Source organism: Silene latifolia, chromosome 5 (assembly GCF_048544455.1).
Source record: "Silene latifolia isolate original U9 population chromosome 5, ASM4854445v1, whole genome shotgun sequence".
NCBI classification, from domain to species: domain Eukaryota; kingdom Viridiplantae; phylum Streptophyta; class Magnoliopsida; order Caryophyllales; family Caryophyllaceae; genus Silene; species Silene latifolia.
The window spans coordinates 24,820,699-24,846,862 of NC_133530.1; the positions used below are offsets into that span (position 1 = coordinate 24,820,699).

Genomic DNA, 26,164 nt, shown 5'->3' on the forward strand with positions numbered 1-26,164 from the left:
TTATTTGATTGATTACTTGTTATTCACTCTCATTTGAATTTTATTTTGTTACTTTTGTTATTTTATTTTGTTACTCCCATGTATTATATATTTCAATATACGGTTCAATAATTTGAGCCGCTTGGGATGCCGTATCAGGTTGTGTTTTTTTTCTCCGGTTTTTCTACCATGTTTTCGGGGTCGCTTCAAGAGTTATCTTGTTCAACTTCAGCTTCAAATACATGTATTAAACAATTTTGTAACAAGTATCCGATTTCTGCCCGAGACTTATTTATCGCTTAGTATGACTCGATAAACAGTTCTTGTGATTTACAGACATTTTTTTTCTAAGAGTCTAGAGTCCCGAAAATCATGTATAATATACTTCAATTTGAGTCGTTCGTGAGGCCGTTCCAAGTCGTGCTTCTTTTTCTCTCGGTTTTTCTACCACGTGTCCATGGTCGCTAATAATTTGGTGAGGCCGTTCGTGAGGCCGTACCTAGGTTATGACTCATGAGTACCCCATCAATAATTCGTAACAAATCTAGCTTACATCTGCACACTAGATAGTAATTTGATGCTTACTTATTCTACCTTAAGGTCCCTGAACTCGCCTTGATGGTGGATATAGGATCATGAACACGATACAACACTTCCAGAAAAATGCAAGTAACAAAACATGATACAGCAGCCAGCAATGTCCGGCATCTTTATCTTACAGTTGAATATGTCACGAACTCAGAGGAGGTGAACTGGAAAGGTTGACATGGAATAGGGTTCCTGCTCGCATTCAGGCCCAATATTATAATTTTACTCAGGAAATAAGTACAAAGTATTCAACACTACCTAGTTTCTCCCAATTTCCCGACTATGGCGAGGTGAGGGAACATATTTCGTACGATTTATAAAATGTATTCAAAGCATGTTGACGTTGACCAACCGCTACTTCACAGTTTACAATGCAGGGATTAGAGATTATGTAGTTTTTGTCCGAAATGAAAAAAAGCATCAAGCAAAGAAGTGAACTAAATAGGTAGATTAAAGAGTAGATCTGAACTTACGGTCGAGGTCCATAGACTTTGATCTGGCGCACATGAGTATCCCTACCGTTAAGGTGATTAGACAAAACAGCAATTTGCAGCATAAACGTATTGACAAAAACTTCCCTGTCAAAATGAACAACACTCATCAGAAGTTGGTTCAAGATGTTCAGATGTTCATCGATCTAAGAACAGTTAAAAATGCAAACCAGTCATTCATGCCAAAAATGAATGTAACTCCTATCAAGGTAATAAAACGATGTAGAAAGAAAAAGGCAACATAATTTTCTTTTCTGTTGCTAGCCAACATAGAGAACCAGTTCGACTGAAAATGTTCAAATTGTGGACCTTGCTCTTATCTTCAGAGTTATCAGTTAACAAAATTTATTAGACATCCACATATACATACATCAGTGCCACTGATAAAACCGGTCCACATATACGCTCCCCTTCCCCCAATATGTATCCAAACAAAGAGCAGCCATTGTGACCAAGATCAAGATAAAGCAACTTCTTGTGCAGTTCTCCAATCCCCCAAACTCCACAGGCACAGGAAACGGCATTAGATATATTAATTACGGAGTAAATGCATCAAGCATTTTTTTTTACTTGCCTATCTTCAAACATTTTACCCCTGTAGACTCCCGGGCCATAGTCCAAACTACTTTGTTACAAATAGTTTCAAATCATCATGAGCCAAACATTGCTCACAAGTGTTTGATGATCAGTACTCGAGATTTCAGCAAGACATATATACTTTTAGCCCAGGTGCCTTTGAAGTTTTTTGCTTCTTTAATTCAAAATACAGTAAGGTTATATAATAAAGTACGGAGCCACAATATTTGTCATATATTCTCATCGTGGATGTAACACCCGCGAATTTCCCATTTTGACATTTAATGTAAGTTTTATAGTCTAAAATTAACATGTTCTAGTCTCATAATGAACATGTATAAACTGAATGCGGAAGCGATAAAAGAGATCAATTACTTACCTCCAGCCATTGCTTGAAATAATTGATCTGTCATAATGAATAACCCAATTTCTTAACCCCCAAATCTGACTTGGCTTCCAAACCCTCAGCCTCACAATTTAGATGGTGTATTTTCTTAATGAGGTAGGATTAGTGAACCTTAATCAGAATAAATATGTTCCCCTTATATAGACTCTTGCCATCAAAGAGTCAACTGAACAGTTTCCTAAATTGTGAATGGTAAGTCATGTGAGATAATTGTGGAAATAGAATCCTAGGTAACTTCCACCATACAATGGACCAACTTAATTTCCATAAAATAACTTAATTAAATATTAATAAAATACTTATTTATTTTATGGAATATCTTACATTCTCCCACTTGGTCCATTTAACAAGAGACACAACATATGGATCATGGCGACGAATTCTCTTAGAGCAAGAATTAATCTTCCATGTATCACAATATATCAAGTCTTTCACACCACACACATTTAACTTAATGAGTAAACCCCATGTTTACTCAAGGTTCAAACAAAATGATATTTCTCAACATTACTTTATAAATATGCGCATATATATCCAAAAGATAAAATATCCAACTTAATAAAAGTTTCTTACAAAAACTTAATGAATGTACTACATGATGGAACCAAGTCCCATTCTCACTACATGATCCTTGAAAGTCTTAATTGGCATGCCTTTAGTCAAGGGATCTGCAATCATCAACTCTGTGCTAATGTGTTCAATGATTACTTTCTTTTCCTGAACACGCTTCTTTATGGCTAGATACTTTATGTCGATGTGTTTACTTCGACTTCCACTTTTATTATTCTTAGCCATAAACACAGCAACTGAATTATCACAATACATTCTTAGCGGCTTACAAATAGAGTCAATAACTCTAAGCCCAGATATGAAACTTTTCAACCAAACACCATGTGAGGTAGCCTCAAAACAAGATACGAACTCAGCCTCCATAGTAGAAGTAGCCGTCAAGGTTTGCTTAACACTCCTCCATGACATAGCTCCATCAGCTAACATAAACACATATCCTGATGTGGATTTACGTGAATCTATGCAGCCTGCGTAGTCAGAGTTAGAGTAACCTACTACTTCAAGATTCTCAGTTCGTCTAAGCATAAGCATGTAATCCTTAGTACCTTGAAGGTATATCAACACTTTCTTTGCAGCCTTCCAGTGATCAAGACCTGGGTTACTCTGATATCTTCCTAACACTCCAACTGCATATGCAATGTCGGGTCTAGTATAAACCTGAGCATACATAATGCTACCAACAGCTGAAGCATATGGAATATTCTTCCTTTGTTCTCTTTCAATGTCATTCCTGGGGCACTGGTCCAAGCAGAACCGGTCACCTTTTACAATTGGTACTACACTTGGTGAACAATCTTTTATCCTGAATCTTTTAAGTACTTTATTGATATAGGCCTCTTGAGACAACCCCAAAATGCCTCGAGATCTATCTCTATGGATTTTAATGCCAATGACATAAGATGCCTCACCCATATCCTTCATATCAAAATTACTTGAAAGGAATTGTTTTACCTCATATAACAACCCTTTATCATTGGTTGCTAGCAAAATATCATCCACATACAATACTAGAAAACAAACTTTACTCCCACTGACCATAAGATATATACATTGATCCATTATATTTTCTTCGAAACCAAATAAAGAAATAACTTCATGGAATTTATTATACCATTGGCGGGAAGCTTGTTTTAAACCGTATATGGACTTATTTAGCTTACAAACCAAATGCTCACCATTTTTAGACAAAAATCCTTCAGGTTGTTTCATATAAACCTCTTCCTCTAAATCACCATTGAGAAATGCTGTTTTCACATCCATCTGATATAACTCGTAATAAAAATAAGCTATTAACACCATGACAATTTGAAAAGAATCTTTCTTTGATACAGGAGAAAAAGTCTCAGTGTAGTCAATTCCTTTCCTTTGACTGAATCCTTTAGCAACGAGTCTTGCCTATGTCTCTCGATGTTGCAAGTAAATATCTTTTAGTCTTATAGACCCACTTGCACCCAATAGGTTTTACACCATCAGGCAATACAACGAGATCCCAAACTCCATTAGATGCCATAGAATTCATCTCATCTTTCATAGCATTCATCCATAAGTTTGAATCTGTAGAACTTACGGCTTGTGAAAACGACATAGGATCATTATCAGTTCCAACATTATAATCCAATTCTTGTAGATATATTTCATAGTCATCAGGAATAGCCGATCTCCTTTCACGAATAGATATTCTTAATGGAACTTGTTCATCCTCATGGTGAACCTCTTCCTCATTATGATCTACCATATTTTGATCGACATTTTGTGGAAATTCTATCACTGGTTGTGTAACACTCGATTGAACTTGAGGAGTCCGAATGACAACCAATCATCACTTGAATCGAGAAGGTGGAACTTCATGATGATCTCTCTCCAGGACAACGTTCTGAATTAGGTCACTCCCACTGATCAAGTCATTCTCAAGAAATTTAGCATTTCTTGATTCCACAATCCTTGTACTATGAGATGGACAATATAATCTATAACCTTAGACTTTTAGGCATATCCAATGAAATACCCACTAATAGTCCTTGGATCAAGTTTCTTTTCTTGTGGATTATATACTCTCACCTCCGACGGACATCCCCAAATGCGTATATGTCTCAAACTCGGTTTCCATCCTTTAAATAACTCAAAAGGTGTCTTAGACACAGCCTTGGAAGGAACTCGATTTAATATATACGCTGTCGTCTTAAGAGCGTTAACCCACAAAAATGAAGGAAGTTTAACATTACTTCTCATACAACGCACCATCTCAATTAATGTCCTATTTCTTCTTTCTGCTACACCATTCTGGTCTGGAGAACCAGGCATAGTGTATTGGGCAAAAATCCCATGCTCTTGAAGAAATTTAGCAAATGGACCAGGTGCTTGTCCGTTCTCAGTGTATCTACCATAGTATTCACCACCTCTATCAGATCTCACAATCTTAATGTGCTTACCGCATAGGTTCTCTACTTCAGCCTTAAACAATTTAAAGGCATCAAAAGCTTCATCCTTAGAACGAAGTAAGTAAAGATACATATAACGTGAGTAATCATCAATAAAGGTGATAAAATATTTTGGATCATTAGCGTTCATGTCCGGACAACAAATATCCGTATGTATGATCTCTAATAGGCTAGAACTTCTCTTTGCACCTTTCTTAGACATGTTAGTTTGCTTACCTTAATGCAACTAACACAAGTATCAAAATCAGTAAAGTCTAAAGTATCAAGTACTCCATCCTTTACTAATTTTTTACCCTCTCAATGGAGATATGTCCCAATCTCCGGTGCCAAAAAATAGAGGAATTCTCATTCATAATACAACGTTGTAAACCAACATTGACATGCATAGAATTATGAGTAATATTATTTTACAGTTCAAGACGATATAAATTATCAGACAAAATACCATAACCAATAATTTCAGAATTTCTGTGAATACTGAATCCAGAGTCTGAAAAATTAAAGGTAAAACCCAAAGGTACAAGTCTTGATACTGAAATCAAATTTCTAGAGAAATTCGGAACATAAAATGTCTTTTCCAAATGCAAAATAAAACCACTACTTAATATTAAATTGCATGTCCTAATGGCCTCCACATGTGAACTAATCTGGTTTCCTGAATAGATTGAAAGTTCACTGCCCACTGGTTTCCTTAGGTTTGTCATACCCTGCAATGTATTCGAAACATGGATTGTAGTTCCAGAATCAATCCACCATGTATTATGATTAACATTAACCATATTAGATTCATAACAAACAAACACATGAAAATTACCTTTCTTGTTTAGCCAAGCCTTAAACTTAATGCAGTCTATCTTCATATGTCCCTTCTTTTTACAGAAGAAACACGTAGACTCCTTCTTAATGGCTGGCTCAGCTGAAATCTTTACTTTTCCCTTATCTTTAGTGTGATCTTTTTGCCTCTTTGAAGAATAAGCAACAGTAAGGTTCACCTTTTCACCTTCCTCCATTAACAATCTGCCCTCCTCTTGAACACAAATGGCCATAAGTTCATTAATTGACCATTTATCCTTATGTGTGTTGTAAGAGATCTTAAAAGGAGCATATTTTGGAGGAAGAGTGCATAAAATGAAGTACACAAGGAAAGTGTCAGACGTGGTAACTTCCAAGGTCTTAAGTTGAGCTGCAATATCCCTCATGCGCATGATATAATCACGCACACCTTTAGTCTCGGTGAGCCTCAAAGATGAAAACTGCGTTATTAAGGTACTAGCAAGAGCTTTATCAGAAGTTGCAATCTGCTCATCGATAACCTTAATTAGATCTTTAACTTTATTATGATGATCGACAGAACCACGAATACTAGCACACATTCTGGTGTTTATGAACATAATGGAGAGATGATTAGATTTCTCCTACTTTTCATAATGATCAATTGCTTCTTTAGTGCTTTCTTTAGTTACTTTAGGTGGTTCGTCTTTCCGAATAGCATATAATCAATATCTAACCATCCTAACTGCAGTAGCATTCTCTCTTTCCAGACCTTATAGTTATCACCATTCAATTCAGGAATGTCAAATTTGACATCAGTAGAACTCCCAGGTAAAATTACTGCAAATTTAATAAATAACATGCCTATTACCAAAGTTGAGACTTTAAACTTAATCATGCTTTACCAATGTAAATCATGCTCAAATATGAATCTAGAGACATAAAACTTGTCTGTGGGCTAAAGCTCTACTCAATTAGATACATATAAATTTTTAATTTTATGACAATACTATCAAATCATATACATCTCTAAACTCCTGTGGGTAGATTAAGAAACAAGATTCAATATATCATCCTAATTAGTCATACAAATACATACAACAAGATTCCTGTGGGTAAGTCTCATTATATTATATACGACTAATCACAAATAATGTCTAGTTCCACATGTGATTCCAAAATAAAATTTCAATTAATTAGAGATGATGTGGCTATTCTCAAACTAATAAATTTTGAATCACTTGACATTAAAGTTTAAAATTTAATCTATATACTCAACTTATTGTATATAGGAAAAATATATGACCAGAAATGTCAATAGGCCGAACTCCATACGGACACGCATAGAAAATAACTCCGTATATGACAAATACCGAATCCAAAATCAGATTTCGTACCATACAACAAACATCAGTGCAAACTTAAGATACAACTGCTGAACGATGAGAATGAATTTTCAACAGCGGATAACAATTCAATATCTCAAATCAAAATTTGTAACACGAAATCAACAAGGAGAGACAGGGTCCATCCTATCTACAATGAGTTGTGCAAGTAACTTGTGCAAGTAACTTGTGCAATTCTTCAAGAGACACATCCTTGTCTTGCATGTTAAAATTCACCCAGAATTGAACATACGCTTTGACTTTGGATAAGGAGTGTAGAATCCTATCTACAATGAGTTCTTTGGGGATTTATACCTTTTGAATCTTCAAGGTCTCGACTAGCTCCATAAGTTTGAGCACATGAGGGCTAACCTTTTGGCCCTCTTTGAAGTCGAGATCAAAGAATGCCGCGGCCGCCTCATATTGGACGATCCGCGGAGTTTGTGAAAACATTGTCACAAGCTTGGAGTAAATCTCATTAGCGGTGCCCATTTTAAAGGCTCTCCTTTGGAGATCCGCCTCCATCGCAAATATCAACATCTTTTTCATTGCGGCGGACTCCTTATGGTAAGCCTCATATGCTTCCCTAGTAGCGGCGGTCGACCTAGTATTAGGTTCGGGTGGAGAGGCCTCGGTTAGGTAACGAAGCTTGTCGTCACCTTGGGCGGCTAATTTGAGTTGGGCATCCCAATCGGAGAAATTTGACCCATTCTTTTCAAGTTTACATCGATCCATGAAGGATCGGAGCCATGATGAATTAGCGAGAGGCGTGGCGTTTGGGTTTGGTGTAGCCATTTGTTATGAGAAAAAGAAGTGGTCTACAAAACAAAATAGGAGTAAAACAAATGTCGTTTTAATAATAATACTCGTGAAAACTAATTTAAACAAGTTTTATTGCATTTTTGACCTCTACTCAACTAGATAAATGATTCCAAGACCCAAATTCATATCAACTTAGGCATGGGATAGCCGATGAAACCCTTATCAATATAACTCGGTGGATTAACGCTTAATCGATTCTATTTTTAGAACTCTTGGTCGATAAATTTACTCTAAGTTTATCTATAGCCCGGAACACATGCGACTACGGTCACGAATACTTCCGTTGAGGTCAATCCAAATTTCGAATAAATGTGTCCATGATCCAAATTCACATTAATTTCGGCACGGGATGGCCGGTGAAACCCTCATCAACACGAATTCGGTGGATAGACATTTATCACCCACTTCCCCTACGTAACAAGGTTTGTACCCCGGGATGGCCGAGTGCACTCCCTCGCGAAATAGGTTTTCATGGTTTCTACTATTTGGTAAGGCTATGTCTCAATTATTTATTTTAGCGAGAGGTCATGTCAATTTATTATCTATCACGTTTTAAGTGAACTAAAGCCGTGAACTACGATAATTCTAATTGACACGGTCGATAAACTCGATGAAAGATGATGCATGTTTTAGTTGTGACGATTTAGCGATGCATGCGACATATAAATAAAATGCAAAGCATAAAAAATAAATCCTAGTATGGACTTCCTAAAATAGAAAATCTAATTAACTATTACATATTCGGAAACCAACTCCATTGGTCCCTTGAACTTCGGTTGTGGCACGCATCTCGAGGTAACACCGTCTTTATGTATCGCCATCTTGAAGAAATCCGTCTTTGGGAACTCCGAAATAAATAAAATTACATAACAAATTACATAATTTCCTATTATACATTTCTAACTAAAATAAAATAAATCTATTAAATTACAAAACGGTGATACGAGATCACAATAAATTACAACCGAATCGATATTCCCATACATTTCGGGTAATACCAATTAAAAACTAAGGCCATACTAAGTAAAAATTACATAATTCAAAACTAAATAAATAAAATTATGACAATCATAAAGAAAATGCAGCATTATAATATGTATGAACATGCCCAATTTTATGCTAAATCGCCTTTAAGTAGCCAATATCGTATATTACTCGGTTTTTACGGATTTGCGTGATTCAACGTTTTAAAATCACAAAAATTACATAAATTCATATTTATGCATAAGTTAATTACCCTAACCTCTTAGGACTCAAAATTTAGTCTTCACTAATTATTTGACCATAATTAACTCATATTTCTAAAATTTGTTCATTAATGGACTCAAAATTACAAAAATAAGCTATAAACTTCAAATAAATCACAAAATTTCAAATAAATTCAAAATTTGAAATTTAAACTCATGAACATTCTGTAAAAATACCATGACACTCATAATGTTCAAAAACTTAGGTTAAAAATTTCGAAATTTATTCGGAAAAACAATGTTGTGGTTTATCGGTTTTAACAAAAATAATCATAAAAACATGAGAAAAATTATAGTCATCAACTTTTCAATTTTATATCTGAAAAAGATAATAAAATGCAACATGTGATGTTTTTCCTTAGTCATAGAGTATGTTTTATTAATTTCACTAAGTCACTATTTATGCTATTTTTCTTCCAAAAATCATAAATCATGCATAAAGACTTCAATATAGCCTATTATTTTAGACACATCTTTTAAAATTGCATGTGACAACATACTAAATTTCTATGACCAGATTCGAAATTTATCTCATATTAACCTATTTTTCATCTAAATCAGATTTTAATAATGAAAAATCCATTTTTCGAGCATAAGAAGTCCAAAAATTATGAAAATTTACAGGTCTTCTCAAAATAATATATGTGACAACATGACACGTCTGTCGCGTACCTGTCAAAAATAAAACCTAACGGTCTCAACTAAAAATGTAGTAGAGGCAGTCGAGTATCGAATCCTCAGGGAGGTAATGCAACTACAGCTATCTATTTCTAATCCTATGGTAACAATGGGGTTGATTAAATTTTTGGTTTCTAAACTACGGAGTTGAAAGGGAAGAGAAATAAAGTAGAGAGCAGATAAGCAGGAAAATGATTTAAAACTATCAATAAGAGGGGGACATGTCGGGAACTCGGTTCACTACGGTAGTTCAACAACTTAGCAGTAAATGACTCAGACGAACTAATGCGAGACGGATATTAGAAGGTCCTTTCGGTCCACTTCCCACCCTAAAATACCACTAACTTAACTTTCGTCCTCATTAGGGTAGTCTACTGTTTATAGCAAGCCTATTTAGTCCAATCTTTCGATCCAGGATTAATTGTAGCCAGATTAATGGGTGACATAGAAGCGTGCACTCAACTAGGTCGAGAATTACAGTTATATTGCTATAGTGACAGGGTCTCTTAGTCAATTCGTCTAATTCATTCACTACGTCGTCATTATTCTACCGCAGATCCCCTAATCCCAACATGAAGGGAGATTAGCTACTCATGTCGATTATTAAACTAACAAAGACACAAATTTCAAAGTGAAGACATAATGAAATAATAAATATAAAGCGCAATAACAGAAATTAGGGCAAAGAAGAACGATAACATAAACAGGAATTAAAAACAAAAGAAGGTTAATTATTATTAAAGAGAAGGAAGAGATTACAATCTAAGCGATTCCGGCGTAAAGAAACCGAAATTCAATGAAGCAATCCCGTAGCAAGAGCAACGTAAGAAGTGATGAGAGGTTCCTAATGTGTATGATAGTAAAAGAAAGATAGTAAAAGGAATAATTAAAGAGATGCCTAATTAACCTAGTAAACATAGGTTAAATAGGAAACAAACAATGTTTAGCGAAAATTAAACACACGGACCGAAGCAAAGCCCATGCCCGTGAAAAACCCCTCGATCGAGTGGATTAAACCACTCGATCGACCATCATCTCAAAGAGTCCCTCGATCGACCAGCAGGGTACTCGATCGAGGACTTGGTCGTGTGAATCCTACTCGATCGAGGAAGGAGCCTCTCGATCGAGCCTCGAGGAGCCTAGGAACCCTTCGATCGTCCTCCAAACAGCTCGATAGACCACTTGGATCTTCAATTCAGCTTACGTCTTCACTCAAATACCTCGTAATGCGTGCAACGACACTTCCAAGTGCAACATCTCACTCTGGGACAATCCCGTCTCCTCTAAATGCATGCAAAAAGGACGAAAAGGAGCATGGTTTCACCACTTTCGCGATCATTCCTATAAGAAGGACAAAATACACCAAAGTAGCCAATTCGGGGCAAAATACTATAAAAATAGTAGAGAAATGCATAGAAATACGTGCTGAAATAGGCCAAAAAGACTATACATTAGGCACGTATCAAATCTCCCCAAACCAAACCTTTACTCGCCCTCGAGTAAACTCAAAACTAAACTAATGGAACGGAAATGATAACTCAGAGCTAGCTTAACTTGTCTACTTGAACCAATTTAATGCAACAAAAATCAACAGTTGAGCCAAGCAACAATACGCAAACGAATTATAAGTCGTTCATAAATAAAGTGACCTATCGACCTTGCAAGACCAACAAAATCGGACTCTCACGTGGTCACTCTTCTCTCATGAAGCAAAGGGCAAATGTTATATGTAAAAGAGAGAAGAAAAGACAAATCACTCACCTAATTACGACCTACATAGCATGCATGCAACAAAAATGAAAGACAATTCAAGTACTAATGCACACACTCCAACCAATAATGTCCGTCACAAATGAGGGTTTGCAAATAATATGGGAATAGTGAGGTTCAGGTGAGAAAAGGCAAAACAAGTCATGGAAATGTGGAGGTAAAAGCGTCAAGCTAGTTCCTAACAGGACCATAATAAACCATCCGGATCTCAAACTGACTGAAAGACTAAGTACGGGTGCCCTTCACTTGGCACAAAACTCACTAGACTCAAGGCACAATCTCCTCAAAAAAATATAGAATAAGAGTGGAGGAGTCGACGGTCACAAAGTTCCCTTTTTAAACACATCGTCTAAACAACTAACTGAAACAACCAACCCTCTTGTCGATTGTACATCTTCAAACATTTTCTCAACTCTGACAAGAGGGGACAACATCTTACACAATCTCTATTTCTTTCTTTTGCTTATCAGCTCTTTTTCTATTTTTTTCATGTTTTTCATTTTTCATTCATTTTTTTTGTTCTTTCTTTCTTTTTTCTTTTTTTTTTCTACTTCACGTTTTTTTTTTTCTATACTTCTTTTTTCTTTCTTCCTCCTTCCTCAACACAAACACCAACTCCAAACAGGAATTACAGACCAAACTGCAATGGAAAACATACCACAAAAGGACAGACTAACTAGCTTGACTAGGCAGGCTTAGTTTGGAATGTAGCTAATGGGTCAAAAGGGCAAGTTTTGGTCAATGTGGAGCTAAATGGGTGAAAGATGTAAAGAAAGGGGAATTTGCAAGACCCTCCCTGCATGTGACACCAACCACAAACCCGAATATGTGCATTTGACGAGAAATTGAATGTCATAAATGTGCAAATGAGACAAACATGCTATGCAAGGAGTACTACTCTCAAAATTCCTAATGAACTGGTCATGAATGTCACCAGTTATGGCTCTAAAACTCAGAATTTTTAAGTAGTTTGCCAGTTTATTAGGTCAAGTCTAAACAGTCAGCTATTATTTGAACAGAAATTCGTAGATTATGCGTATGACAAGGCTAAAAACTATCAATACAAGTGCAAGGCTCAAGTAATATGACAAGCTATAGTGCAATTTCATCACGGGAATCTACCGTTCCGACTCAACCTATATGCTAAAATAAACGTGAATTTTTTGAATTTTTCTAATTTTTTTGGATTTTTGATTTTTTGAAAATAAACAACAAATGCAAACTGAAAAATTAAACGTGAATGCAAAACAAATGCAGATGCAGACTCAAAAAGATGCAATACCCTCCCCAAACCAAAACGGACAACGCCCTCGTTGTCCTCCAGCATACACCAGCAGAAAAATGGGGGATGTGAGTAGACAACCAATAAAATAAAAACAAAGGAGACGAAATAAAAAGAGTGAGAGAACATACAAAACACGAACTTCCCCAAACCAAATTTTAGAAAATCGGGAAGTGAGTAGACCAAGATAACTACTCGTCGTCGGCACCGCCGTCTCTCAGGTACTCCGACTCAACAAAACGGTCTCCCCAAACCAGCAACAAACAAGGGGGAGACTCAGTCGTCATCTCCAGCCTGATCCTCCGGACCGGGTGTGAACGGAGGGTCTCTCTCCTCCTCTCTGGAAGCTCGCCGGGACGCCTGCTCAGCTCGCAACCGCACCTCTCGTGCTACCGCTGTCTCCTCCACCTCCTCCTCTGAGTCAGAAGAAAGTGGAGGGTACCCGTCCGCTGGGTATCGGTAGAAGGAAGGATGCGGCCACCCCTCTGGAATCGGTCGTCGGGCTCGGATGTGGAACTCGTAGAGCGGAAATACAGCCAAAGCCATATCCCGTCTCATCTCAGTAATGTACCTGCACATATCCGAAAGCACGGCATCACGACGCCCTTGGTCCATGACCTCGGGCGCCTCTAAAGCAGGAGGGCAGACAAAATTGGCCGGGAAGGCCGAACCAGAAGGAGGGTCAAGTGGGGGTGGAGTATGAGTCTGAGTGGGTGTAGGCTGTGTGGGTGCAGGCTGAGGCGTGGGGGTCAGTCCAGCCTGGGCCTTAGTCTGGGCCGGAGTCTGGGAGCTAGAAGATGCTCCGGCCTCCCGCTTCCTCTTCCTAGAAGAAGAAGGGGGGGTGAAGGTGAGGTGGTAGGTAGGTGGAGGTGGCCTCGCTCCCTCAGCAGCAGTAGAGAGCGGTAAAAGTGGTGGGAGGGTAGAGCACGGCAAGGTAACAGACGTGGAACCACAGATCTTCCACGTCCTCGCACTCCCCTTCGCCTTTGGGAACCAGGTCAAGTCAGCCATGGCATCCAGGTCAAGGTGAGCCATCTCGTCAGGTGAAGTGAGTGAAGGGTCAGTGGGGTAAAGGTGGCGGGCGATCCTAGTAACTAGCCCGCCGCAGACAACTGCGGTCTTGACCCGAGTCCTAATCCCGTTCCAATGCTGAGCTACCAGATAGGCAATGTTTAGAACAAATGGGGTACCGTAGTCAATGTTGAGGTACCCCGCGAGAATCGCTAGCTCAGTGTTGGTCACGTTATTGGACTCAGGGCGCCCAAAAATAGTCTCTCCTAACAGACGCAAGTAATAACGGGGCGCAGGTAAGTGAACATGAGCTCCCTTCCGTGAGTGGAAGGGAGTGTGAGTAAGCGCAGCCCAAAGTGGCTGAAGGAGGTCTCTAGGTGGGGCGGTGGGACCGTCACTAACTAGGCCTAAAACATGGCCAAACTTGGCCAAAGTCCAGTGGTGTGACTCATTGCGGAGTCGAAAGTAAATGCAAGAACTGGAGTGGTCAGCAGCGTAAGAGTCGGTGTCAAAGGAATAGGAGCTAAAGAATTCGTACGTAAGGGTACGAATGGTAGCCTCCTGCATGGTAATCAAACCCGACATACCCGTCCCGTTCAACAAACTACAGACCTCCTCGTAAATGCCTAAGGTCTCTAGGTCAGTCCGCGCAAGGAAACGGGTGGAGGAGAGGGGGCAACGAAGTAAGGCGGCTAACCGTTTCCGGTGAGCCTCTGAAGTGAAACGTACCGTGGGCATCTTTGGTAGAGGTGTGAGAGCGCCCTCTCTCGTAACAACAGCCTCTGAAGGGCTGGAAGTGATGGCTAACTGGCTAGCCTGCTGGTGTGGTCTCGGTGGCGATACCAGTGCAAGGGAAACGGGGCTCGAATCCGCATCCGAAGAAAGAGAAAGGCCTGGTAGGGGTGATGGCCTGTGAAGCCTGAACCGAGCTCCCGGCTGAGCTGGCCGCGGAGTAAACTGTCCCTGCAGCTGAGACAAGTAGAACTGGTGCTGCAGTGGTGACCAACGCAGAGCTAGTGGCAACAGCAGGGGCTACTGACTCGCTCACTGACGAGCTGGAGGACGTACTAGTGGAAGGCACAGAACTCGCGTCCATCCTGCAAGATATCAAAGGGCACGAATAAGAAAGGATGCTGCTAACCGTGGCTAAAACAGCCGCTAACCAACATGTGACAGCAAAACGAATGGCCCAATTAGTCGAAAAATTCGACTTCCAGAATGCAAAACCCAACAATTCCTCAAACCTCGAATTACAGCATGTGAGTGGTGATAAAGTGACAAAATATGACCGCTAAGAAAGACTGAAATCAGCAAGGAACAAAGATGCGGCAACATACGATCTACTAGCAAGCGAAAAAGCACTCACGGAACAAAAGTCCCAATAATTCACAAACGATACGGGCGTTAGGGGACGGCAACAAAGAAGATTAACAACAACAAGCGTAAGTAGGCATGGACTGAAGTTAAGCAAGCAAGGCAACATAGAGGCCGTCTAACAAATAAACACTCGACTTACAGGAACCCTAATCGCGGAATTTGCGCAAAATTCGAATTAAACATGTAGACATAGCGAGGAATTGCGAAAAGATCATCAACAAGCAAATTAAGGGCATATAAACACAATCAAATCGAAACAATTCGACAGACATGGAATTTTCGAGCCCTAATTCAAAATCACCTCAAAAATTCGAATTAAATCAAGAGAAATTGCAAAGAGTGTGATAGAAACACTTACTTGATGATGATTATCCTAAAACAAGCAATTAAACTTCAAAAACAAGCAAGCAAGGCGGATTTTTAATCGAAAACCCGCGGAACCCTAATCCCCTTCAAAAACCGCAAAAACGAGCACAAAAGAGGGGGAAAATAAGGGGCTAATGAAGAATTAAGTACTAGTAATAGAATGTAGGTGGTGGAATTGATAATTTTGGGCAAAGAATGGGGATTTGGGGGAAAATCAATTGCAATTAAGGGAGAGGTTAGACGGAAGTTAGGGATAAATGAAATAGAATTAGAAAAGTAAAGAGTTTTAAGAAAGAAAAACTCCCGTTTACTGTTCACTTCACTCGATCGAGTGATTTTAAGTCACTCGATCGAGGACTTTTTCATGTCCTCCGCTCGATCGAGTAAGGGACCTCTCGATCGACCATTCCTCTGTGGCCTTTCTTCGATCGATTAACCAGCCAGCTCGATCGACACACTTGCCACTCGATCGAGTACAAAAAGTACTCGATCGAGGACTTCCTCGTGTAGACTTCTTTGAATTTCCGTCTTTACTTCCTCGAAATGCGTGCATCTTCCCCAAACCTGCATGAAACATATCCAAACATATCCCAAAATACCAAAAACGCAGAAAACACAGTCTATAGTCTTAGTCTACGCTAAAAAAAAAAATGTCTAAACTAATTGTCCTAATAAAAATGTAAATAAAAGAAATTCAAAAGAAATTCAAACGAATATCTATTACACTTTGTTACACAGGGCATTTCCCGTTTAATTCCCATTAGCTTTCGCAGCCCCTTCGTGGGCTTTCGATCGGAGGACGTCACTTCGACGATACGACCGTCCTCTTTGATTTCCATGAGCTTGAATTATTGTTTGTGACAGTAGGAGGAATGTAGTTCCCATCTATGTAGGTGCGAACTGTCTTCGTTCTCGCCCCTCTGTCGCTTCTTTGGCATCCTTGGGTCCACTTGATTGATAATGGTTGCACCCCGTCCCTTGACTCCTTTCTTGCCTTCATCTCACTGCAGTAAGGAAAACAGACGATTTTTCCTCCTTTTTGCTCTCGAAGAGGCGGAGGGTTAGCAATAACAAGAATATTCTCCAAATTTTCACATGGAGTGTCAATAATAGGGTCAACGGCAGAGAGGGCATTGCAAGGCCGAGCTTGCATGGGAGCCCTCCGAACTTGGGTGATGAAAAATCGCTCCTCATCCCCTACCCGAAATGTCAAAGTCTTCCCCCAACGTCTATTACTGCACGGCAAGGTGGACAAAAATGGTCTCCCTAAAATGATAGGGGTGTGCACATCTTCTGGGATATCTAAGACGACAAAATCAACGGGAATAAAGAACTTCCCGATCCGAACAAGTACGTCTTCCGCTACACCTAGTGGCCGTGATAAACTACGGTCGGCCATCCGGACATCATGTTGGTGCAACTCAGTTTGTCACACCAAGTCTCTTAGCTAGAGACAAAGGTAAAACACTTACGCTAGCGCCTAAATCGCATAGCGCATTATCAATCAATTGCATTCCTATGTGACAAGGGATCGAAAAACTACCCGGGTCTGATTGCTTAAGAGGTAGCTTATTTTGAGATAGGGTGACCCCATCTCGCCAAGGCTACGGTCTCATTATCATTAATGGTCCTCTTACGCGCTAAAATCTCTTTCATAAATCATAAATAAGAGGGTACCTTAGTCGACAATTCGAAACGGCACGGAAACTTCTAAACTCTTCAAAAGCTCAACAAATTTGCTAAACTCGTTGATTAATCTTGGTATTCTGCGGCCGCCTCGGAAGGGAACGATGAATGGAATCTCGAGTCCCTTGTTTCTTGCCTCCAAAGTGTCTTCCGAGCAAGTTCAAGATCCTTCGACGCTTCTTACCTCTCGAACGAGGCCTTTCTGGTAATTCATCGCTTAAACGAGCACTAGCAGGCTCTCGAATAAGCTTCCCGTCATCAATATCACTCGATCGAGCAATGTGGTCACTCGATCGAACACCTTCTTCATCAGCGTTAGTCGATCGAGCACACTTACCACTCGATCGACCAAACCCATCACCTGCTTCACTCGATCGAGCAGGAATGCTACTCGATCGACCGGCTTCCTCGCCATTTTCACTCGATCGAGCATCAGACTTCAGTCGATCGAGTAACTCTTGTGTCGTGGGTCCTTTTCTCTTAGCGAGAACACTTTCATCGCCAGCGATGATGACTTCCCTGGGTCCGATTTACGTATTCCGTCCCTCATAAGAAAGACCGCTTCTCAACTCTATCAAATGTACCGTCTCATTTGGGTTCTTGTCATTTTGAGTCGGTAAATGACCGGGCTTCCTTGAAGATTGATTTTCAGCCAATTGGGCAACTTGAGTCTCAAGTGCCTTGAATGCCGTGTCCTTCTGTTGTAATTGCTTTGCAATAGCCTGCATCATGGACTTTAACTCACCTATCTCACTCACCCCACTAGATGACGAAGCACCTTGGTTAGGAGGGTTGAAAGACGGAGGCTTCTGATAGCCTTGTTGCTTCTGGTGCGGAGGAATATAGGGCTGCTGCGGCTGATTTGGAGGAGCGGTGGGATTGAGTACGTTGTTCTGATTACTCCACCTCAAATTGGGGTGGATATTCGGCTCGTAATGAGTGTTGTTTTGCCTGTAGTGTTGAAAGGCAGCACATTGCTCATAAGGACTAGGGCAATAATCAGCGACATGTCCATCTACCCCACATCTCGTACAGACGAAAGGACCGTCTGTCATGGCATTAACCTGGTACATCCCTGGCTTGAGAGCTCCCCCTAGTTCATACTTGTCGAACCTCGCGGTAAGGGCTTCTAATGCGGCTACTGAAGAGGATTCAGCAGCTCTCCTTTGGTTTCCCCTTGAATTCCCGTATTCAGCCCTATGAGTGGCTAAATCATCTATGATTTTCCATCCCTTCGTCGGCCCCAAGTTGTCAGAAAATCGACCGTTGGCTGCTGCATCTAATATAGCCCTCTGATCATCATATAAACCATTGTAAAAATGGTTGCATAAACTCCATTTTTCGAAACCGTGATGTGGTATGGTACGCACTAGTTTCTTAAAACGAAGCCATGCCTCGTGGAAGTTCTCGTCGGGCCCCTGTTTGAAACTCGTTATCTGAGCTCTAATGGCGATGGTTCTCGAAAGCGAAAATACTTCTTATAAAATGCCAATGCTAGCGAATTCCAATCATTATGCCGTGAGCGGCTCGGTCCAAATCCCGTACCACTCCTTGCGGATCGCGGAGTGAGAAGATGAACATAGTTTCTTTGATCTCGATCACCATTACGCCACCGTGGAGGAGGTATGGAGCAGCAGTAATCAATGAAGGTCTCCATATGCTTTGAGTGCGACTTGATTGCAGCTCCCGAACCGATTTTTCTCGACCATATTGATGTATGCGGGCTTGGGCTCGAACTTCCTAGCATCTCCCGGCGATTCAACCCTTTATAGAGATTGTCAGCCGTGGGCTCGGAGTGACTAGCAATGGTTGCTTCCTCAGCCATTTCGGGAAATTCTGGGAAAGTGATAGACTCAAGTGATGAATTGGAAACTGGAGAAGACGGCGGATTGTCTTCGAAAAGCTCGTTCTCGTAAAAGTTACCACGAGAACTAGGCTCTTCCTCTGCCTGTTGTTCTTGAAATAGTCTCCTTTTTACGCGTAGAGATCTCTCAATCTCGGGATCAAAAGGTAGTAGTGGACCACCTTGCGACCTGCGCATAAGACGAAACTACAGACAAGATATAAGAATAGTCTAAGGAACGATGTTCCTTAAACTAAAAGGAGAATTAAAAATAAAACAGCTAGTAAATTAAACAATTGCCTCCCCGGCAACGGCGCCAAAATTTGACACGTCGTCGCGTGCACAAAAATAAAACCTAACGGTCTCAACTAAAAATGTAGTAGAGGCAGTCGAGTATCGAATCCTCAGGGAGGTAATGCAACTACAGCTATCTATTTCTAATCCTATGGTAACAATGGGGTTGATTAAATTTTTGGTTTCTAAACTACGGAGTTGAAAGGGAAGAGAAATAAAGCGAGAGAGCGATATAAGCGGAAAATGATTTAAAACTATCAATAAGAGGGGGACATGTCGGGAACTCGGTTCACTACGGTAGTTCAACAACTTAGCAAAGAAATGACTCGATTTAACTAATGTGAGACGGATATTAGAAGGTCCTTTCGGTCCACTTCCCACCCTAAAATACCACTAACTTAACTTTCGTCCTCATTAGGGTAGTCTACTGTTTATAGCAAGCCTATTTAGTCCAATCTTTCGATCCAGGATTAATTGTAGCCAGATTAATGGGTGACATAGAAGCGTGCACTCAACTAGGTCGAGAATTACAGTTATATTGCTATAGTGACAGGGTCTCTTAGTCAATTCGTCTAATTCATTCACTACGTCGTCATTATTCTACCGCAGATCCCCTAATCCCAACATGAAGGGAGATTAGCTACTCATGTCGATTATTAAACTAACAGCACACAAATTTCCAGCAGAAGACATAATGAAATAATAAATATAAAGCGCAATAACAGAAATTAGGGCAAAGAAGAACGATAACATAAACAGGAATTAAAAACAAAAGAAGGTTAATTATTATTAAAGAGAAGGAAGAGATTACAATCTAAGCGATTCCGGCGTAAAGAACCGAAATTCAATGAAGCAATCTCGGTAGCAAGAGCAACGTAAGAAGTAACAGTAGGTTCCTAATGTGTATGATAGTAAAAGAAAGATAGTAAAAGGAATAATTAAAGAGATGCCTAATTAACCTAGTAAACATAGGTTAAATAAGAAACAAACAATGTTTAGCGAAAATTAAACACACAGACTGAAGCAAAGCCCATGCCCGTGAAAAACCCCTCGATCGAGTGGATTAAACCACTCGATCGACCATCATCTCAAATAGAGTCCCTCGATCGACCAAATAGGGTACTCGATCGAGGACTTGGTCGTGTGAATCCTACTCGATCGAGGAAGGAGCCTCTCGATCGAGCCTCGAAAGCCTAGGAACCCTTCGATCGTCCTCCAAACAGCTCGATAGACCACTTGGATCTTCAATTCAGCTTACGTCTTCACTCAAATACCTCGTAATGCATGCAACGACACTTCCAAGTGCAACATCTCACTCTGGGACAATCCCGTCTCCTCTAAATGCATGCAAAAAGGACGAAAAGGAGCATGGTTTCACCACTTTCGCGATCATTCCTATAAGAAGGACAAAATACACCAAAGTAGCCAATTCGGGGCAAAATACTATAAAAATAGTAGAGAAATGCATAGAAATACGTGCTGAAATAGGCCAAAAAGACTATACATTAGGCACGTATCACAACATATCCAAAAATCACTGGAAAATTAGAAGTTTACCTAAGTTTAGTCCGAAAATGACATTTTATTCATAAAATCATATTTTAATGCCATTATTGTATAATATGAACAATAAAAATCCATAAATTAACCAAAATATCCTAAAAACATTTTAGGACCAGAAATTTTAACATGCATAATGATTTTCGTGATATATCATAATAACACAAATTTAACAAGTTTTATATGTTAATCATATAACTCGGAAAAACTTTTAACCGATTTGCATGCAAACAACCATGGCTCTTATACCAATTGACATAAAAGTATATCTATATACTCAACATATTCATATATGTTTTAGATAATTTAATCATAAAATTAATTGGTGATCTTATGCATGCAAACTATAAACAATATAAAGAAGAAATTTTTATCTTACATTGGAATTTCGGTTTATTAGGGCACAAGAGAGATCTCCTTCTCTCTTGTTCTTGTGCTTTCCTCAATGGATGAACAAAGATCCAAGTATAGGATCTCTCCCAAAGTTTAATACCCAAAGCACACTCTTAATAAAATTAATATTATGAATACTAGTACAATATTAATTTAGCATAAAAATGACCCAAAATAAATTGGTTTTTGGTCTCCTAAAAACCGGTTTAAGAGAGGAGAAAAGGAAGTTTTTATCTTTCTAAAAATTGTTAATTTTTGATGAATGAATAAATTTTCTAATGCACTAAACTATAATCTAGTGCAAGTGATAAAAATATGAGGCAAAACCCTTGGTTTTGCCCCTATGAAAAACCGGTTAAGGGAAGAGGAGGGAAGAAGAGTGAGCCAATGCATGCAAGAGTTGTTCTTCACAATGAACACTAGGTTGCATGGCTAGTCTATTAGGGAAAATGATTGTGTTCTCCACTAATATAATCAACACAATATAAGCCTAATTCTCCTCTTAATTTCGGCATACATAGATAATATGGACTCCATATTATCTTTGTCAAAATGTCAGTTTGTCTTATGTCACATGTCATATGTTACATAAATTTGTTATGTATTTTTAACATATTAAAAATCAACGTATTAATGAGAATACGTCATATACAAAAATTGACCTAGTAATTCATAATTACGTGTACCAAAATATTTTACCAATTATAAATCACAATAATTTGTATTTATAATAATTCATTCAATTTCATTTGTTTCTTTAAACAATAATTTCATCTGAGTAATGAAACAATTCGATTACTCTGACCGTATCTCATTTAATCAAATTTCAATGAGACACGTAAATATTACTTCCAAAATCGTCCGTCAATTTTAAATAATTTAATTGACTCGTAACGTTATACGATCAATTAAATGATCAATTAAGAGTGTTGCCCTTTAGGTATGACCTAGGGGATCAACTAATCACCACCGTCGCACGACACTAATGTCAAACTCTAGTCAGCCAATCATTACCGATATGTGTGGACCAGTTGACAGTAAAATATTACATCCCAATTGTATTCTTTATAATGAGACTTAAACATGTGATCATCATGATCAACAGTTGTGATCGCATTATTGTCGGAGGACACATATTCCTACAATCTTCCACTTGTCCTCGACAAGTGTGCGTCACCAATTCTCTTGTCCTATTACTATCTTCCACTCAATGCAAGGTGTTTTTCAGGTCGTACTTGCAAGTAATCATATCGAGAGTGGTTTCCTCGATCTGGAGAATAACTGATTGACCGGATTTATCCACCATGGATACATTCCGAGCGTGGCCACTCATTTCCAGTTCATTACTCCTCGAGTGGCCCTGAGATATTGTTATAACCCTGATTAGGGGTGGACAATTCCTATCGCACTCATTCCCTTCAACTAGCCACAGCCATCATAACTCAAAATATGCCCATTTGACCCCATTTACGAAGGTCGTAGTAACACAAATCAAAGTTAATCTGAAACTGTGCTATCTTAGGCGAATAGTCTTTAGTCAAAAGAATCGACTCATTAGAATACTATAGCAGCTCTCGCCACGACCAGGCTATATAAATTTGCCAGAACTCTATAAGCGGTCATTAGGCCCGACAAAAAGTTCCTAACAGTCTGCCTATGTGATCGACTAGTCATCTCACATGACTCTATGGCACTTGAACTTGCCATCAATCGCATCACACTCTAGTCACTTCGAGACGTCACCTTATACAAGTGACTATGGGCAAATGCAATGCTAATCCATGTTCACTTTAACGGGGTTCAATTGTCTCCACAACCCGTTTGGATGTAACAAAGTATATGGTGAGTTAATAATAACTCAAACGACAAATGTCGACATCACACTCGGGTAGTCAATATAAGATTACAACCTTGTGATGCATATCGTAAGTGTGTAAACACTTGTTGATTTCAATAGAAGTTTAACATGTTATGTGTCCATGTGTTCAAACTTCTTAATCGTATTATCCTTTACATTCATGTTATCACTCATAGCATGAACCTTACCAAGTACACATCAAGGTTCCCGACCTTGGTTTCGGTTCTTTATCTTGAAAGAACTTCCTTATCGATTATCACATGACGAACGGATTTGTGGTGAATTATATGACTTGTACTGATCAAGTGCTCCATCCACACACAATGCACTAGGTATATGTTTTGTAGAGTCTTGCAACAATTTGTCAAGATGATTAGTCTAGCACTTCTCACAAGTCCTAGCATATTAGGAAAGATTAGTTTTGAGCAACTTCTTATTCAACTAAGTATCTTTCCAAACTTCTTATTTCTCCTTTTAGCTTGAAAGGCTTAGGATTCTCATAAATCTTTACATGTGTTCGAATTTTCATTAATATGTGCAACCTCTTGTCACATAACAGAGCATTCTATCAAACACCGAAATCGCTCATCGGATTCTACTCGAGATTCATGACGTTTCTATTATGGCTTACCAATGAATCATCATGCTCTTATGCATATGATTCACCATTGGACATGTGCATGATAATTCTAATGGCGGAAACATTAGTTACTAATGATCATGAGATCAACCGTTCTTAGGTTCAATGAACGACCATGACTACTAATGGCAATTCCATTTTCATTTACATGAATAACCTATGTGTATGTTGATACGATGTGTATTTCTTAATACTAATCCAATATTTCTTGATGTAATTGGATTCATCATAGTCCATATTCATCCAGAATTGAAAACTCAAATACTTCTTTGTGAAAGAAGATATTAGCTCGTCATTCCTAATGAGTAATGAGTTGTAAACATTCAAAGGATGATAGCTCCCACTAAATTCCATGTCTTCACATGATAATTTCTAAACTCCCACTTAATTCCACATGTTTCGAAATTGATTACTCAATCGAAAACATTTCAAAATTGGAATGTATATTGCTTTGCAAAGTTATTAAGATGAAGCCATATATGTTCCCATCATATCCTTTCAAAATTCCTATTTTGAAGAGGTCTCATCTTAACCATATGGAAAGAGATTTTAATCTCTAATTCGTTCATGTCATAATGATACGTAGCAATGTCATTGTTTAAATATAAATAATATCTAGAACACGTCCTTCGAAATACTCTTTCGGAAGGAGGTTTAACCATTCCATTTTCATAATGACGTTAAGTAATGACATCTGCGTGGTTAAAACTTGGCTATTGAAGATATCGGTATATCAATCCTTGCAACCTCTAGTCATAAATCTTGTTTATTTTCTAGGATGTTACTTTGATTCATTTAGGCTCTTAAGTAAATATTAATATTGAAACTATTGGTCAAAATTTATCATAAACTAGTCAAAACTCTTGTTAAGACTTTACATTAGTCATTTTTCTTCCAAAACTTTCTTTTGGTCTCCTCGTGTAGTTATCTTGAGAACATGCTTTTATGATTACTTCACATGGTCTCTTTAGTCATATAGAACTTACTTGAGACCATAGATCTCATCTATTGAGTATACTATATAAATAGATATACCTTCATTCAAATCATTCTACCTTGCGTAGATCTCATTTACACAAGTACACAAATTTATCTTGCCTGGTGTGTTGTGTCTCATTTTTCTCCAACTCTATCTTTAGAATAAATACACTATAGATTCAAAGATAGCATATGAGACACAAATAATGAATTTGAAGTATAAGGAGAACTATCTCATAGGTTGACTAATAGTTTTAGATTTCGTAAGTGTACTTGGTGATTGACATTCCTTTAAAAAGAGTTCATAGACTCAAAATCACTTTAACAAGTGATGACTCAAAAATCACTTTAACAAGTGATCATACACAAGCCTTAAGCATGTGGACATATAATGAATCCCGTCATTATATTTGTCTATTAGATCACCTTAAGTGAATAATCATATGTTTCTAAGAGCAAGCATTTAAATACGAATTTTAGAACAAAGGATAAAATGATAAAACGGGTGACTTGGGTTGCAAACCAAGCCACCATTATCCAAAATACAACCAATTATCCAAAATACCTTTTCCATGTCGAACACGGAAACTTAAAGGTTCTAAAATCCAAAACATGATTAAAATAAGACAATAAAAAGCAAAGCTCCATGAAAGCTATTCCTAGCTTCTTGATGGTTTCTCAAGCTTGCTTTTCTTTTCCCTTGTCTTTGCTTGGTGGAGGCCCTATTTACAATAAAAAGGGAGATACATTATCACAACTTTGTATCACAATACCATAGTTGAATTAGAAACATAAAAGAAAGGATAGTCATTTACCTACTGGAGTGATCTTTCCAGCCTTAATATCACCAAGATATTTGGAACAATTTCTTTTCCAATGTCCAACACCATTACAATAATGGCATTTATCAAGAGGACCTTTCTTGATTTTTGAAGTGCTAGCTTCATTAGTCTTAGCTTTGGTGAAAGTGGGAGCTTGTTTCTTACCCTTCCTCCCATTCTTCTTGAACTTCCCCTTGCTCTTAGTGATTATGTTAAGCACATCCTTTGGTGGGTTCACATTTAACCCCATGTCCCTCTCGGCTTGCACAAGTAACTTGTGCAATTCTTCAAGAGACACATCCTTGTCTTGCATGTTAAAATTCACCTGGAATTA

At 38.7% G+C, this 26,164-nt stretch overlaps 1 protein-coding gene across 1 annotated transcript in view; it reads right to left on the reverse strand.

Annotated features, from left to right (window-relative positions):
• Positions 1–492: 492 nt before the first annotated feature.
• The window catches only part of LOC141656012 (anaphase-promoting complex subunit 10-like), a 63,686-nt gene continuing 38,014 nt past the window's right edge, over positions 493–26,164 (reverse strand). Inside the window, exons 6-7 of the mRNA XM_074462978.1 lie at positions 1,041–1,145; positions 493–759 (exon numbers count right to left, since the gene is read on the reverse strand). Of these exons, the coding sequence (XP_074319079.1) occupies positions 690–759; positions 1,041–1,145 (175 nt within the window). The 3' untranslated portion in view covers positions 493–689. The remainder of the gene's footprint in view (positions 760–1,040; positions 1,146–26,164) is intronic.